Source organism: Lepidochelys kempii, chromosome 24 (assembly GCF_965140285.1).
Source record: "Lepidochelys kempii isolate rLepKem1 chromosome 24, rLepKem1.hap1, whole genome shotgun sequence".
Classification (NCBI taxonomy): Eukaryota; Metazoa; Chordata; order Testudines; family Cheloniidae; genus Lepidochelys; species Lepidochelys kempii.
This window is the reverse complement of record NC_136403.1, coordinates 4,267,979-4,285,303: the sequence shown is the minus strand read 5'-3', so window position 1 is coordinate 4,285,303 and position 17,325 is coordinate 4,267,979. Positions and strand designations below refer to the sequence as shown.

Here is a 17,325-nt window from a genome sequence, read left to right as displayed (position 1 = left end):
GCACACGAGCTCTGAAGCGTGTGCGTATCTGAACAAACTGATGAATCTCACGCTCACCACGTACCCATTTCAAGCTGTTAGCAGATAAGAGTTTAAAGATCTGACACGCTAAAATGGGAAGAAAACGAAAATCTGTATCAGAATACGTTTCAGAACACAGGGAAGTATTTGAAAGTTTAAAAAAAAAATGAGTGTATGCAAATGGTGTGGCCCAATTGTTAAATGTAAATATTTATAGGCTAATAGTTCTGAGTCTACAACGGTAACCTCTTGATTCAAATGAAAAGTTTTATTTGGGGATTAGAGAGAGATTGTTTTCTTAAACTCAGCAATGGCCTTGTGTTCTGGGTTCTGTGTTAATTGACGTGGTTGGCTACAGCATTAACAGAATTCGAGCCATTAATCGGCTGAAACCCCCCCCCCCGTCTTTCCAGCCAACAAAATAAACCCCGATATTTACCCAGAACAATGATTAATCGTTTTTTGCACTGATTTTCACCTGTTTTTGTTGTGGTGGTTATAAAAACGTATAAATTCCTGGGGGGGGGGGAATTTTCTCTATCTCTGCTTGTGTGAGATTGTTCTGCAGAACTGAGGCTGTTCACTTAAGTTACCTTCCTTCCATGTCTAACTAAAGAGTTTCAGAGAGGCTAAGAAATTCATTGCTCAGGGCTGTAGTTACAAACAGCCTTCTTTGCTACACAGCCCCAGTTCATTCCCAGAGCACTGGCCTTTCTGTACACTGAATGAAGCAAGGGTCCTGTAGGGAAATAAATGGGATCTAATTTGCACTAGGAACCTCTTTACCCAACTCTGGCAGAGTAGAGGGGCCTTAAGAGGACATCAATTAGAGTTCAAAGGTCCGTAGGGTAAATGAGAATCTGGGTCTGTAGGCATGATCCAAATCTGAAGGGAGCAATTCTCCGCTGACTTATCCCCGCATAAATCTAGCGATGCGGCCGTAAAACTGGCATCGGCGCTTGCCAAGTTCTGAAACTGTTCCAAAGCTGGTGAGCGTGGTGGGGGGGAGGGCATTTGGATCCAGGAGTTTGGTTCTGGCCCAAGCTAAAATACCACAAGGACTCCTCATTGTTTTTGCTGATACAGACTAACACGGTTACCACTCTGAAACCTACTCCAGGATGCCTTGCCTTCGCGACAACCTGAAAGCTCCTGGCTTCATGGGACACTGAAGAAAACCCTTAATATAATGAGAGCAGGGTGGCTGGATTTCAGCTGGGCGTCATTCTGGGTGGCGTTGTGGTTATGAACCCAAGCTGGGTGTTAATAACGTGTGTTTTGCAAGATCCTGTTTGCCCCAGACAGTCTGCTAGACCCACTGGGGTGGGGTTGGGGGCGGAGAGGTCATTGATTAGTTAGAGAAGCTGCAAAAGGATTTCACAGTGGTGTACAAAGATCATGGGGGGAGGCCCAAGATGGCCTTCCTTTGAAATTCTGCTCACGCTGGAGGTTCGCTGCTCACAGGCTGTGAATGCCGAGCGCTGACCAAAGAGCTTATTATATCCCTGGCCGTTTCTCAGTGCTGCTTGGCACAAAGAGACTTCCCCATCTCCCCCACTGCTCCCAATGAATTAATCTCTAAGAAGTTTTCCAAGGGCTGACGCTGACTCTGCCATGTGATTTTCCCCTCTCTGCTGACCGCCAGTGTCCGTCTCGCTGCATCTCTCTCTGCAGCCAGCAGGGAGAGGGAGTCTGGTGCAGCGGTTAGGGCGCTAGCCTGGGAGCCTTGGATTCCATTCCCTGCTGTGCCATGGACTCTTTCCGTGACCTTGGGTAGGTTACTTAGTCTCCCCGAGGAAACTGAGGCACGCTGTACAACGGGAATAACAGCACTACCCTACCTCACAGGCTGTTTGGTGGAACAAGGGCAGATGGCTGTAGTTCAATGCGGTTTTATCATTTGAATTAGGTTGGAAGGGTTCGATTTTTATAGGCAAATGCCGGTAGATGTTGATTTCATCGTATGCACACACAAACGGATGATGGCTGGAGACTGTCTTTAAGGGTTGGGTTTCCCAGACGGAGACTGGACCATACACTGTGCGGCTCTTGTTACACAGAGTCAGTTGGATGCAGACAGAGAATAAACCAGATTTCTTGTGAGCACGGAGAGATCTCTGAACACCACGCGCCCCTCCCCAGCTTTCCTGTTCCTTTCCAAACTTAGCCATGCTAGAGCCAAGTTGGGGCTTTTGTTGTTCTCTCCGGATGAATTGGAATTCAAGATCACAGCTCTGGAGAGAGAGGGAATAAAAAATACAAAGCCCATCGCTCTGAAGCCAGGGCTGGGATTCAACCCCAGCAGCCGGTAGCTCGTGGGATCAGGCCAGTCCCACCAGGGCTGGTTTGCCTTTAGCCTTTGAAACGAGAAAGCCTTTGTTGGATGATTTCTTTTTTTTCCGTTCCCAGGGCGCCATCGCAGCTTGAGTGATTTGCTCTCAAGACTGCTTCAACCCGAGAAAGCAGGTTCAAACCCCCCCCCCCACCCTCACGTCAGGACCACAAGAGATTTGGCCCCTTCCCCATCGCAACGCCCTGGGCCAAGTTAGTGTTGCGTCTTTTGCTTCTCGTTGGCGTCGCCCATTCTGAGTCTTGCTAGAATCAGTGTTTTCCGTAAAGCCCCAGCTCCTGGCAGAACGTGACGATGGGAGAATCTCAGCTGGGTGTTTTGTAATAAGAGTCTAGGGGTCATCTTTGCAAAGAGAACCTTGAAACGTGTGAGCCCCGAGCGCCCAACGGCCCAGAAAGCAAACGAAAGACATCCCCAAATCAGCTTCAAAATCATAAGGATTTTTTTTTTAAATGCCTAAAACCTCCTGGTTTCGGAGGCCTGGCTCCTGCTTCTTGGACATTTAGCGTTGGCCAGGCGGCTCTCCACATGGGCAGGTTATCTACGGTTGCCAGCATTGTATTTCAAAAATAAGGGACTGTTTTCCTAGCACCCCCGCCCTACCCCTCTTCCTGATATTCTGGTTAAGAATAATACTAAGCAGCACTCCTCTGCATTTACCAGGGGCATTTCTTGCTGCTTTTGGTAGCACTCAGCAATTCCCGATCTTGTTTTACAGAGATGGGGGGGGGGCAACTCTTGTAATGAGGGGCTGTCGGCAACCCTAGGCCATCCTCCCCATGGCAAATCCCAGAGCGGTGTGGCCGCCTGGCAAACCGCGTGCCACCAGGAGCACCACTAGAGGGCTCGGGAACTATTTAAAGCAGCGGCTCTCAACCCGCGGCCCAGCGGTGTGCCTAAAAAAAAAGAATTCAAAATTTGCGGCTCTGGTCTGGCAGGGGGCGGGGCTGGCTGAGGGGGAGCCAGCGTCTTGCAGCCTGCACCAGCGCTCCTGCCAGCAGGGGGCGGGGGAGTGGGTCTGTGGATAGGTTTGCAGGGGGCGCTCTGGGCAGCGAGGGGGTGCAGGGAACCAGGGGTTTGCTGCAGCAGCCCCAGGTTTTAAGTGGGGCTCCGCTCCTGGCCCCCCTTCTCTGCACCTGGCTCCGCTCCTGGCCCCGCTCTGGGCGGGGGCCGCTGGGCATAGGGGACTGTGGGCCGTTTTAAGGGGGGACGCTGTGGTTCTCAACCTGCGGCCCATGTAACACACTGCGAGCCGCATACGCGGCCCCCGATGAGAAACAGGTTGAGAACCACTGATGTAAAGCAACGCCACCTTCTCCCCAAGCAGTACATTTAATCTGGTTGGGGCTCAGTCCCTCTCTTCCCCTGCCTCCCAGGGCCTGTTGTGAGACTCTAGTTAGACGCAACGCATCCTGCATCGTGGCAGGGGGCTAGACCAGATCAGGGGCTCGCAGCCGTTTCCTTTCACAGGCCCCGGCCCCCACCCTACATGCTATAAAAACTCCACGGCCCCGCAGTGCCACACCTGGTTTTCTGCATATAAAAGCCAGGGACGGCATTGGGTGGGTGGGTGGGGGGAGGAAGCAGGGCAATTGTCCAGGGCCCCACGCCACAGGGGAACTGCGAAGCTACATTCCTCAGGCTTCGGCTTCAGCCCCGGGTGGCGGGGCTCATGGCCCCGGGCTTCAACCCCATGCGGTGGGACTTCGGCTTTCTGCCCTGAGCCGCAATGAGTCTAACACCGGCCATGCTTGGCGGCCTCCTGAAACCTGCTCGTGGCCCCACAGGGGGCCCTGGGCCCCTGGGTGAGAGCCACTGGCCTAGATGACCCTTGCGGTCCCTTCTAATGCTGTGAGTCTGTGATTGTAACAGTAAGCTTTTGAGGTGCTGGGACACTAGGGGAATGGGGGACCCAATACATATCCTACATGGATGCTTGTGCACCCCCCTGGCACTGGAGGACTGGATCCAGAGTTTCAGCCTTGGGGGCCCATCTCTCCCATCCCCAGGCGGTGATGGTGGGGCTCCTGGGAACCCCAGAGCCAGGAGCAGTGCTCCGGGCTGGCTGTATTAGCAGCAGGGTGGGGAAGTTTGAGGGAGCTGGCTGGAGCAGCTGCGTCCCGTTCCCAAGACACACACACGACGCTTGTCGCCGAGGCCGTGATGAAATGCCAGGTCCCCTGGCCAGAAGCAGAGAAGTCTGGCGGCTGCTTGGCCTGTCCTCAGCTTTGCCGTCTCCTCTGAGACCCTCATTTGCTCAGCCCGCCCCCCCTGCCGGCTCCCCTGTCCCAGCAGCTTGTCTCCTTGTTGGAAGGTCACCTGCTCTGATCCCCATTCAAGGCCTTCTCAAACCCCCCCCTCATGTGATGATTCATCATCCCCCATCACAAGGTGCACTGTCAGCCGGCAGGAGGCAAAGGAGACACACAGAGAGGTGGCTTTTCGGGGACTCGGCTGCAGGATGAGTCAGCCGCAGCACATCCTGGGCCCTGGCATCTTTCCCAGAAACAAGGGAAGAGAAGAAATCCTTCCTGTAAAGTCCCGCTTTTGATGTGCATTGCCAGGCACGCCTGCTTTTGCACACATCTGCACCAGCGTGCACAGGCCCCCCCCATACGCACGTGCATGTGCAAAACCATGCACACGCACACACTCCCCAGGCTCGCACACTGGCAGGCTCCCTGCACGCCCTGGCACATGGCTAATCTCCCCCGTACTTTTCCCCTCATATAAACACATGCAACTGCTTTCCTGCACACCACCAATGCTCACACGCACCCACACGCATGCAGTCCCACGTGCATACCCTTGCACCAACATGCTTTCCAAGGACAGCGGCTCAGAATGCTCTTGCAAAGGAAAAGCACCTCTCTGCTTTGCAACAGCCAGCCCGTAATTTCCACGCAGCCCACTGAGAGCTCCCATGGTATTTTCCAAGCACGTCTCCCCCCTTCTCTCTACCTTCCGCCTTAAAACTCCAACTGCCCCAGGCAAAGTGGGGGGGCTCTTTTTTTATACGAAGCCACCCCCCTGGGCTGGCAAGGGCCAACTCCCTGGCCTAGCGCCTCTCACCAGAATAGACAGTAAAGTCCCGTTTTTAAAACCAAGTCCTCTCGACAGGAACAATCAAAACGTTCCCTTCCGGCCTCATCAAGACGCTTTCGTATTTAAATTTTGTTTGGGGGGGGGGGGGGGGGGGAATTGTCGCAATCAGCCTGTTTCCCCCGGAAAGCGTCAATTTAGAAGAAAGAGCCTTTTCCAGCGGCGCCTGGTCCAGCTGGAGGATTTTCCACCCGCTCCCCTTGACGGCTGGCAGCAAGCCGCCTGGGCTGGGTAGACGGACGGTTGTTAGCAGGGCACACGCTGGGAAGAACCATGTGCACGTCGCATCACCGGCAGAGGCTCGGGGTGCGCTCAGGCCCACGCGCTCATCCCCTGGGGTGGGAGGCTCAGGTCCAGCTGCAGCATAGACGTACTGACGCCGGTAGGGGAAGATGCGTTCCGTTCCTACCATGAAGGAGGGACCACAAAGGCGCCCTGTCAGCTGGGGGCTGGGTCCGTTCTCTGTGGCCCACCGAACAATAATAACACCTGGTTCTTAGCGAGTGCTTTTCAGGCACAGCCTCAACATACTTGCCAAAGGAGGTCAGTTTCATTCTCGCCATCTGACAAAGGGGGAAACTGAGGCACAGAATAGGAGCAGGAAGAGCTAGTGAGAGAACCCAGGTCTTCTGTGTCCCTGTCTTGTGCGCTAGCCACTCAGACATACTGTCTCTCCCCCAGTGCAGCGAGGACTCCTCAGTTCTTCTCTTGAAGCAGAGCTGGGTCTGCTGTCGGTGCAGTGGGAAGGGGATGGGGGTGGGGGCAGGGGGGGGCATCCCCTGCTGGAGATGCAGAAAAGGGGGCGCATTGTGATGGACGCACTCGGGAGCCGTCGTGTTGGCAAGAAAAACTTGGCAGCAGCCTAACAGTGGAAACGGGAAGAGGGGAGGGTTTCTTCTGGAGTCAGTGACTTAGGGCCTGGTGGGTTACCCCCCAGGGAAGGAGAATGGAGCAATCTGTTCCAGACTGGGCAAGGGGGTGGGGAGGTGGGAAGCGGGTGTCACAAGCCCCCATCCCCCCCCCGGCCCCACACATATTTCTTCCTTCCCCTCTAATTGCATTCAGCAGATGAGAATGACGCTCCCAGGGCTAACGGCTCCGATCCGGCTGGCTCAGGGCCCACGCTTTGAAGGCCAGCAGCTGCCGCTCCGGTTGAGATAGCGGGGGATGCAGCTGAGATCCAGATCTGCAGAGACAGCAAATGGCTTGGCCATGGCAAGACGTCGTGCTCACAAAGGCACGTGGCCTTCAAGAGCCCCTTCCCCCACCCCATGTCCGTCCCCCGGTCATGCCCACGGAGTTGGGCTCCTTGCTCGAGGAACGGGCTGCTCTGCCCAGGGTCTGTGAGAACAATGGAGCAGAGCAGGGCTGATAGTTCGGGCACAATGAGCTGGAGCCAGTGGGGAGTTTGTGGAAAAGGAATAAATCGAAGGATGGTGCAGGGAGCAGCTGCTCGGCTGAGCGCACTGAGATGAGTTTTCTACTCTGAAATGGAGTCAGGCAGGTAGTGGTGGTCCAGTGGTTAGCACCCAGGCAATGTTACTACTGTAATAGCTAGGTGCTAGGCGCTGTACATATATAGAGCTGGTTCCAGGCCCAAAGAGCTTGCTGCCTACATAGACATAGGGTGGGAGGGATACTGAGGCAGATAGAAGGGAACGAACTTGCCCAGGGTCATGTAGCAAGTCGGGGCAGAGCTGAGAACAGACCCAGGTCTCCTGACTTTCAGTCCCATGATCCTCCCACTAGACCATGCTACCTCCCAGTTGGAGAGCAGTGGTCTCATTGTCAGTTAGTCTGTTCAGAGAAGAAGGATGGGGCATAAAGGTGGCTTATGTCCCTGTATGCTGGAGCTCTGCAGGGCTCTGCCTGGACCCTGGTGTCAGCTAGAGCAGCCCAGAGGCTGCTGTAACTTGCACTTTACTTGCCTTGCCCCCCAGGAAGCAGAGAATAGTCATTGTGCTCTGGCCAAGTTGTCAGTCCACTCCCTCTATAGGCCACGGGGAGCAGGGCTTGTAGGCCAGCTCCCCACTGGCCATGGAGGCCCCTTGCACAAGAGGGGTTCTTAGGATGGCACTTTGTCCCCTTGCCAAAGCAACACAAAGGGGTCTTGTGTGTAACCGAGGATCAGCCCCCTGGATTCTGTCCCTGGGCTCTCTGTGATCTGGAGCACGTTGCTTAGGCTACAGTTCCACCTAATCTGTATTCAGGGACCTACACAGCTGTCTTGTGCTCATGTACAGCTCCTGGTACAAGGGAGTCCCGGTCTGAGTTGGGGGCCCCTGGGTGCTATCGTATTGCAGATCCTAATAGAGTCCAGATTTCCAGGGAATTTGTGAGATCTCCGGCCTGGAAAGGGGCCATTTGCTAGAGAGGGCAGGCTGCTGTCAGCATCCTGGGCTCGCCTTCCCCCTCACCTGGATCTCACCGTGCTGAGTCAGCGCGGCTGGGGCCTCGGGGCTGGGTGCCACGCAGACTCTCTGCCCTTCAGAGGGCTGTGCCAAGAGCCAACGAAGGTGGGGAGGTCAGAACGCAATCTGCAGGAAGGTGGCTTCTAACAGCAGTGTGGGAAGATCCCCCTCACACACATGTACACGCTGACACACACAGTCCTGTACAAACACGAGCACGGCCCCACAAATACCCTGTTCAGCTATATCCACACACCCACATATTTAAGTATGCACACACGCGTACAAATACTTACATACGCATATAAACACACGACCAAGCACATACACACACGTGTATATACCGACGGACATACAAGTGTACACATAGATACATATGGACACAGAGATACACACACACGACGTATACAGACATATACTCAGGTGTACTGTACACAGAGGGTAAGATCCTGCTCTCTTATATCATCTTGCCTAGTGGGTACAGCAGGAGACCTGGGTTCTAATCCTGGCTCTGCCACTGGCCTACTGGGTGACCTCGAGCGAGTTATGTCATCGCCCTGTGCCTCAGTTTCCCTGTCTGTGGGGATAATGATATGATACAGACCTCCTTTGTAAAGTGCTTTGACATCTATTAATGAGAAATGCTCTAGAAGAGCAAGGGATGATGATTATTACTGTACAGGTTCCCTGCTATGCCAGGCTTCTACCGCTCCAGCCAGTGTGTTAGACCTCGTTCCAGAAATCTTTGAGCGATTTTTCTTTTCTTTTTCTTTCTGCATTGATCCTTTAGTTCAGGGGTCTCAAACATGCAGTTATTTCCTGCGGCCTGCCATAGGCGCCGACTCCACCGACAGCCAAGCTCCCCTCCCACCCCACTTCCCCCTCGCCAAAGCACCACGTCCCCGCTCCTCTGCCTACCTCCCAGCGCTTCCCACCGCCAAACAACTGTTTGGCAGCGCTTAGGACTTTCCAGGAGGGAGAGGGGAGGAGTGGGGACATGGCGTGCTCAGGGGAGGAGGCGGAGAAGAGGCGGGGCCGGGGTAGGGATTTGGGGAAGGGGTTGGAATAGGGGCAGGGAGGTGGTGGATTTGGGGAGGGGATTTTGGGGAAGGGGTTAGAATGGGGGTGGGGAAGGGATGGGAAGAGGGGGGGCAGGGGCAGGGCCTCATGGAAAGGGTGGAGTGGGGGCGGGGCCGGGGGCGTGGGCTTTTGTATCTTTGTATGAAAAGGTTTCAGTAATGCAGCCCTCAGGCCGATGTACTAGTCCTTATGTGGCCCTCGTGGTGATTTGAGTTTGAGATCCCTGCTTTAGTTCAAGAGCTTGGTGCATTTTGAAAAACCCACTAGCCCTGGTTTCCCTATCCAAGAGCCCCGGAGCACTACCCACTCACAGCAGAAATGGGTCTTCTTCCTGCCAGGGGGAAATGACTACTAAAACAATCTCCCAGATCAGTCCATTAATATGCACTTAGCATCTTCCAAGGACTTGCGAGGACATCCCCACAGCATCCCAGGGAGTTGAAGGAGTATTAGCTCCATTTTGCAGATGAGGAAACTGAGGCACAGGAAGGGACTGTGACTCACCCGTGGTCACAGAGTGACCAGACCAGGAATAGAACCCAGGAGTCCAGGACCCCTGTGCTAACCTTTGGCAGAGTGCAACAGGAGTTTGTTGTATTAACTCCATCAGACGAGGGAGCACATGGTGCAGGGCAGAGCTCTTCTCATATATGTTTTCAGGAGGAGGCGGCTCGGGGCATGCTGGGATAAAAGCAGGGACTGCATCAGACCAGCAGCAACACAGAAAGCTTGAGGTCACAACGGTCATCGCTGTTGGGTCTCACAAGCATCTGGGTGCTGAGGAGAGCGATATGCAAGATTGCTGAAATGCAGCCACTTCTGGGATGGGTCACTGTGGCCTCATATAACAGCACCAACTAAACCGTTTAAGGTAGGAAGTGAAGAAGGAAACCACATCCCATTAAAGCCCCTGGCGACATTTAAGCAGGCAGAACATAATTACCCAGACTGGAATTTGGCCAGATATCTGGGCTCATGTTTAAAAACATATTAATATGCTTCCCCTGTCTGTCTCTTTTGGGAACGAAAAAGTGCAGCTTACCCCCTGCAGTGTGTGGTACTTGGTATCAACCAAGCAGTTCAGGAGAGCATTTAAACTATACTCCTCTCTTCTTGCTTTTACTCATCTCAAAGCACTTTACAAATTCTCATTTGACCGCGGTGGAAACTGAGGCACAGAGTGGTTTTGGGGGGATGGGGCGGAGTGAGTTGCCCATGCTCACACAGTGGCAGAGGTAGGATAGAATCCTGACTCCCAGTCTGCTCTAACCACTAGACAACATTCTCCTCCCAGAGCTGGGAAGAGCACCTAGGAGTCCTGACTGTCAGTTCCTCCTGTTCTAACCCCCTAGATCACGTTCCCTAGGAATAGAACCCAGGAGTCCTGATGGCCAGCCTGCCCCAGTCTAACCACTGGACCACGTTCAGTGGAAAGAGAAACCTGGCATCCTGCCTCCCAGTCCTGGGAGGCAACGTTTAGCCCATGCCACCTGCCTTCATGATTCCACTAAGAGGCGGACAGCAAGGTGAAGTCACTTGTAAACCTCCCGAGCGCTTCTGAAGAACGAAACAGCCATAAATAAACATCTAGTCTGAGTAGCGCGGCAAGCGAGATAAGTGTTTCCCGCCCTTCCTGCTGCTTGGCATAAAGATTCAGGGAGCCCTCTGACAGCAATAAGGGAAAATGACCGGTTCAGATTTTTTGCTTGGGGTTTCTTGGCAGGTTTCAAAGCGCTGGAGAATTGAGATGGAGGAGGAGGAGGAAACTGGCCAAAACCAGTGTCTGAGCACAGAGCTTTCAAAAGCAGCCCCGTTGTCTAGCTTCCCTTAAAACCACCAGTGTATTTCGTGCCCATTGCCTGGCCCCGGCCACCTCCTCCCCTTGCACATTGTAGGTGCAAGAGCCTTCTCCACTGCATCCCGGTGTCCTCTATTTCTCAGCCTTGCCACCTCTGTTCAGATCTTGGCTTGAAAACTGCCTTTCCCCCTTGTCCTTACAGGGGGAGGTGTTGTGGAGGATCAAAGATCTAGGGTTGTGCTGACTCTGCAAGCTTCTAAACCCCCTAGGCAGGTGGCTGGGAGAAACCAACCCCATGGGATCGCTGTCACTTCATGGTGGAAGGTGCTCAGATACTACTGTGACAGGCACGGTACAAGGACCCAGAACCCAGATCCCAGGACCACCCAACACTGTGGGGAAAGTTCTGCTCCAAACTGGCTCTCCCTTGTGGCCCCCCCTCTGAAGGGCTGAGTTTCCTCCATCTTAACAACATCTCCTTGCAGCAGGCCTGGCAGTGGTGGTTTGTGGCTAGGTCATTGGGAAAGGAGTTGGGACACCTGGGTCCTAGTCCCGGCTTGGCAGCTGACCTGGGGCAAGTCAAGTCTCTGTGTGCCTCAGTTTCCCCTCACCTATTTAGACTGTCAGCGCTGCAGGACCGGGGCTGTCTCTTACTGTGGGGTTGCTGTGCTTAAAGTGGTCTGAACAAAATGAGGGATTCAATCCTAAACTGGGAGCGGCAGCTTTAGAAAGAGTTTAAATTGCGCAACCCAGCTCAGTGTTTAGATTTTGACTGGGGGGGGATTGACCCCCTCCTTCCACTTTAAATTACTCCTCCCACTTTAAGCACTGTAGCCCAGATCTTCATGTATTTAGGCCCTTCACTCCAGTGGGAGTTAGGTGCCTAAATACCCTTGAGGGTTTGGGCCAGTGTGTCTGCACGCTGGGCCACTGATCTAGGTTGGACCCTCCAGCCCTTTCATAATAATGCTAAAGTAACAGCAAGTATTCTGCGGTGCCTCTGAACTGCCAGTTTAGGGTGGAAACTTTTGCAGCAAGATAAATAGCCATCAATTAACTGAAACAAAACAAAAAAAAGTGCAATTAAGGGTCTTAATTCCCTCCCCAGCCTGGAAATTGAGGGCTGGTCTCCACTGGGGACGTCCATCAGCATACACCCCTGGTGTAGACAGTGCTAGGTGGACGGAGGAATTCTTCTATCCCCCTGGCTGTCGCCTCCTGATAGGAGAACTGCTTATTGGCGTCAGTAGCGTGAGCGTCTACATTGAAGCGGGGCAGCTGTTTAAGTGGAGACGTGCCGTCAGGAACTCCATCCTAATGCTGAGGCGTTGGAGCAGAGAGGCCCGATTCTGCCGTGCTCCTCGGCAAAGCTGCCATTGTTTTCAACGGGCTGAGAGTTGGGCAGGGTGGATAAAAATCAATTATTTAAAAAAAAAAAATTTAAAAATCGGGTTTTTTTTATTTAAATCGGATTTTTGAGGAAAAACCCTCTCTAAAGATAGATACATTGTAGCTCAAAGATATCTCCTCATGAAATAGGGATTATAAATTCTAATTCTATCGTATGAGATGATATATTCATGTAAAGTTTAAGAAAAGTTTTGTAAAGCAGTTCCAATAGTTAGTTCATGGATTAGGGACCCAGTCTTATGAGGTTCCAGGGGCTTCTGTATAGATTATTTAGGTTAATCTTTCTATCTACCCAATGGGACTCAGTGCTCAGTCTAGAAGTTACCATCAGAGATGCTTCGTTTTGCGGTTCTCAACCTGTGGATTTGTGTCTCCAGAGATAACACGCTTGTTAACAGCCAAAATGTTTTAAAATAAATAAATAAATATAGAGAGGTGAGAAATAACAGACCCCAACCCTATTGTCCCTCTGCAAATTTGTGTACACAGAGTCAATCCCTTACCCCGCTCTAAAAGTGCAAAGTTTCAAAAAGTTCAGTGAATAGAAGATTGTTGGGGGCGGAATAGATCTGGACAAGGAGAAGGAGTCTGGAGATAAATGTGAGAAGGGAGGGACAGGCAGTAGAAACAAAAGTGAAACTGTTTGAGCAGCATATTCCAGAATGCTCTTTTATGTAGAAATCCATGATTAAATCGAGTCTCCCTGACCAGTGATTTAAATCAAATCCACCCTGGGGTCGGGTCCGTTAGCTCCACAGGGGCTGTGCGATGGGGCCCTCAGGGCACGGGGCGTATTTGCGGGCTGGTTCCGGCTTGTTGTATCGCAGACAGTAAACGTGCCCTTGCCCTGCATGGGGGCAGGTTAGTCCTGAGCTAGCAGGTGGAGTTTCTGGGGGGGTCATTGCAACAGACAAGGTACATGGGATTGGATACGGCTGGCCTTCCATGCTTCTCCATGGGACCCACTAGGGAATCTGCAAGGCTGGGTTTTGTTTTGCAAACAGATGAACCTGAGTAAGTCCCCACCCCCAGCATTTCCCTGCAAAGCCTTCCTCCAGGAAACACGCTAGGCTCCTGCCGCAGAGGGGCTGCAAAGAGTGTCCTGTCGATTTCCAGGCCGCTAGGCTCCTTCCACCTGACCTGCTGCATAAGGCAGGCTGAAGAACCTCTGCATCAAACCCAGCACCTGAGAGCTGATCCCAAGCAAGCTCTCCAGGCACTGAGCTGCCCTCTTCACCACAGCAGGCGATCACCTCTCAGGCATGGGTGCCTTTAGCCTCACCGCACCCCTGTGGAATAGGGCAGCCCCATTTTATATGGGCGGGAACTGAGGCACAAGGTGGATGGAGTGGATTGTCCAAGGTCACACACAGCAAGAACCCAGGTCTCCTGGATCCCAGCCCCGTGCAGGAGCCGCTAGCCCATCCTTCTTACAGGAAAGCCACCTTAGCACATCCCCCCCACCCCCAATTATTGGCAGTCTCAGCAGAAAGCCCACAGAGCGAGTTACATTCAACCTGCTCCATTAAAGACAGTCTGGCCGGGGCAGAGCTCAAGGTGCGTTCGCAGAAGTTTAGCACAGGCTTGCCCTGCCAGTGCCTAGACTGTCCCTGCCCTCTATGTACAAACAGCAAGTGCCAGGCTCCAGGGCTGTTAATGCAGGATGGAACCCGGGCCAGTGGTAAATTCTCTCTTACATGCCACTTTAAAAAAAAAAAAAAGGAAATAAAAACCATTAAAAGTCCCCCACGCGTTTCCAGGGCTGGAGCCGTGACGGAGTGAGAGGACGAGAGAGTTTGCACACGCAACACAAGGGAGGAGGCAACCTATTAAAAGGCTTGCTCGCCCACATATACAATTGTTCAGTGCGGCGAGAGAAACCCTGGACCATCGCAGATCCAAGGACAAATCCCCGAGGTAGCCACATGAGGGGCCCCGGCTGAAGTGACAAGCGTCCCCCCCTTGATCCCCTGCCTGCTGCACAGAGCTGAGTGTTGCAAATGGCATATTCACTGCATGTCTGCATGCATCAACCACAACACACACACACATCCCCAACCAAAAACTGTTTGCACTGGAAAATGGCTTTGCCTGTCACACTCTGCAAGAGGCTGAGATCTCAGTGCCAGGCTGAGCTTTTCCTCTGACTTTCTGTCCTCCAAAAAAAGAGAGACTGACCAACAGATCTGTTCGCAAAAAGAACAGCAGGACGTGTGGCCCCTTAGAGACGAACCCATTTATTTGAGCATAAGCTGCAGCTCACTTCATCGGATGCATCCGATGCTTATGCTCAAATAAATGCGTTCGTCTCTAAGGGGCCACAAGTCCTCCTGTTCTTTTTGCGGATACAGACTGACAGGGCTGCTCCTCTGAAACCTCTCAATAAATCTATTTGCACTTGGAAAAACAAACCCAAGGGCCAACGTGTGAGTCCTTTATTAACAAGGGGGAGCCCCGTCGCCCCAGGGGAACGCGCCTGGGAGTAGCTTGCTGCTCCGCGATGCGGGGAAAGGATTCACGACCCAGCCCCAAAAGAAGCCAGAAGAAACCGAAGAGCCCAGCCTGGATCCCAGCGCAGCAAGGAGGAAGCCGCGAAATCAAAGTCGTTCACTAACCTCTCCTGAGAAGGCAGCCGGCTGCAGGGGTGGAAATTCACGCCAGGCGTGTGGATGCTGATCTTGCGAAGGGGGCTGGAGAGTGGGAACTTCTCCTCCGGGGCTGGGCTGGATCTTGCAGTGGGCCAATGCAGGGGTGAACTGCAGTTATTCCAAAAGAGAGCACCGAAAACGCATACCGCCGGGAGCTCAGACAGCGGGCGAGGCAGGACCCAGGTTGAAACGAGCTCCCCGATGCACAGAGACACACACACAAAACCTTCCCCCCCCCCTCCTTTTATTCTCCCCCCCTTAAAAAAAAGAGTGCCAAGAAATCACACAGCTTGGCACATGTATTTCTAATTCAACGCCGTGCTGGCAAAATTCCCCCCTCCCCTTTGCAACTGGCAAAAAACCCAGCAGACTATCCCACGGAGAGAGGGGGAAATTGGAGCAGGACAGATTTTTAATCCAATGCACCAAAACTTGCTGATGCCCCTGAGTTGCAACCCAAAGCGCAGTGCTTCTGCTTGGAGAAATGCAGGGTCCCGTCCCCCCCCCCCGTCTAGTCCCCTTATCCTGATCGCCCCCTCATTGCACACACACGGGTTTCAATAGACACGCGGCTACCTGCCGTCTAGCGGCGTGAATGTTAGTTGATACCTTTGTGCATCGTTTCAGATTGCAAGCAGAAATGCCCAAACCGGCCCTGCCCTGTCCCTATTTGCGGGGGTGGGGGGGGGTGCAGTTTGAACCCTGGGCTGAGTTATTTTCAGCCTTTGGCGGAAGGCACAAAGGGGCAGGACAGAGGGCGGCTGCTTTGTAATGTAAATTACCCGGAGTCTTTGTGAGCGTTGGGGGAGCCCGGATGGAGCCGAGTGGCTGGGAAGCTGGTCTCTCTCCCCAACAGAAGTTGGTCCAATAAAAGAAATGACCTCACCCGTCTCGTCTCTCCAATATCCTGGGACCCACACGGCTCCAGCTACACGGCCTAGCATTTGGCAGCAGTTCGCGCCAGAAAAGTTAGCGACAATCGAGAACCTGGGATGTTTTTTTTCCCCTGAACGCCGCTTCTTTAATAGCAGGTGGCAACTCCGAGGGGCACCTGGCGTCAGCGGCTCAGGGTGGGGAATGAAATCCTGTTCACTTTGTTATCCTGGTAACCGTCTCGCCTGGGAGTCCCAGTCCTGGCCCAGGACCCCAGGGCGCTCGGTGCTGTACAGACACAGAACAGAAAGACGGTCCCTGCCCCAAAGAGCTTCCAGTCTAAGAGCCCATCTGCATTTGAGCTGGGAGATGTAATTCCCGGCGCCGATAAACGTATCTGTCCATACGTCTCTATGGTGGCTCAGGCCAGTGGGTCACTGGGTCAGGCAGGTTTGTCTTTGTCTTTGGGGCAGCTAGTCTGAGCAGCCGCCCGTCCTGCTGCGGATATGCAAGCAGAGCTAGCATGGGTACGGCCACACAAGCTGGGAATCACAGCTGCCGGCTCCAATGTAGATGTGCCCCAAGCATACGAGACAACCGATGGGCACAGAGAGCCCGACAGGGAAGTGCAATGGAACAACATCCGTCAGCCTGACTGTTCCCAAGGGCGGTACGTTCCGTGAGGCCACCTGGATGTCTTCAGTTGCAGAAAAGACTAAGTAGCTTTTCCCCCATGAGAACCCGCTTCCTTCCAGGCCTTGAGTGGAACCCTCCGTGCCTCAGTTTACCCATCTGGAAAAAGAGGACGGGGATAAGGACTGAATCAAATCACAAAGGGGTCGTGTTTAAGTGCTTGGAAATCCTGGGTGAGGGGCTAAGAATGGGCACTACACTGTCAGTTTAGCTGCTCGATTGAGTGGGGCCTGATTCTGAACTGACTCCAGTGGGTAAATCAGGCATTGCTCCTTTAGAATCTGTGTGGTTTGGTTGTGCTGGTGAGTAAAGACTCTGTCCTTCCAGTAGACACAGGTTCAAATCCTGGCAAGGCAGAGGAATAAATCTATTTCAGGCAAATTGTTTGCAGTTTGCTGGACACTCACTGAATGAGCATTTTAAAAATCAAGCTCCTGTCTGTCTGCCCTACTTGGGCATTAAGTATTTCAGGGCGTTTCTCCTAAGAGTGGAGTTTTGCCTTCATTATCCTTGGCAGAAATCTCTCCTAACCCGCAATGTTGGTGCTCCGTGCCAACTGGCTGCAGCCTTCCACCCCAGAGCTGGCTGCATGTCAGCAACGGTAGAGCCAAATTCTGCCATTGGTTATACAAAGGCTTTTTCTTTTATGATTACGGTAGCCCCTACAGGCCCCAGCTGGGATCAAGACCCTGCATGCAAACGGGCTGTACGTACACCTGCAGGTCAGTGGCAGAGCCAGGAACAGAACCGAGCTGTCGTGATTTAGTGTCCTAGTCACTGGACCACACTGTCTTTGGAAATGAATTGGATTTCCTGGAAGAAACTAAAGGCATAAATTTGCGCTTAGTTTGTGAAGGCCTTGGGCTCTCTTTGGAGGATAAAAGTTACTCTGAAAGGTCTTATAGCCTGCAAGTAGGATTCAGTGTAGAACTTCGTATT

General features: G+C 53.0%; 1 protein-coding gene across 3 annotated transcripts in view; it reads right to left on the bottom strand.

The window, feature by feature from the left end:
• Nucleotides 1–15,016, bottom strand: part of BCAN (brevican) — a 58,193-nt gene extending 43,177 nt beyond the window's left edge. For 2 of the 3 annotated variants that reach the window (XM_073322699.2, XM_073322702.2), the window contains exons 1-2: nucleotides 14,788–15,016; nucleotides 65–108 (exon numbers count right to left, since the gene is read on the bottom strand). In XM_073322699.2, coding sequence (XP_073178800.2) covers nucleotides 65–68 — 4 coding nt within the window. In that variant the 5' untranslated portion in view covers nucleotides 69–108; nucleotides 14,788–15,016. The remainder of the gene's footprint in view (nucleotides 1–64; nucleotides 109–14,787) is intronic. The other variant, XM_073322701.2, reaches the window with a different exon arrangement.
• Between the last annotated feature and the right edge of the window lie 2,309 nt (nucleotides 15,017–17,325).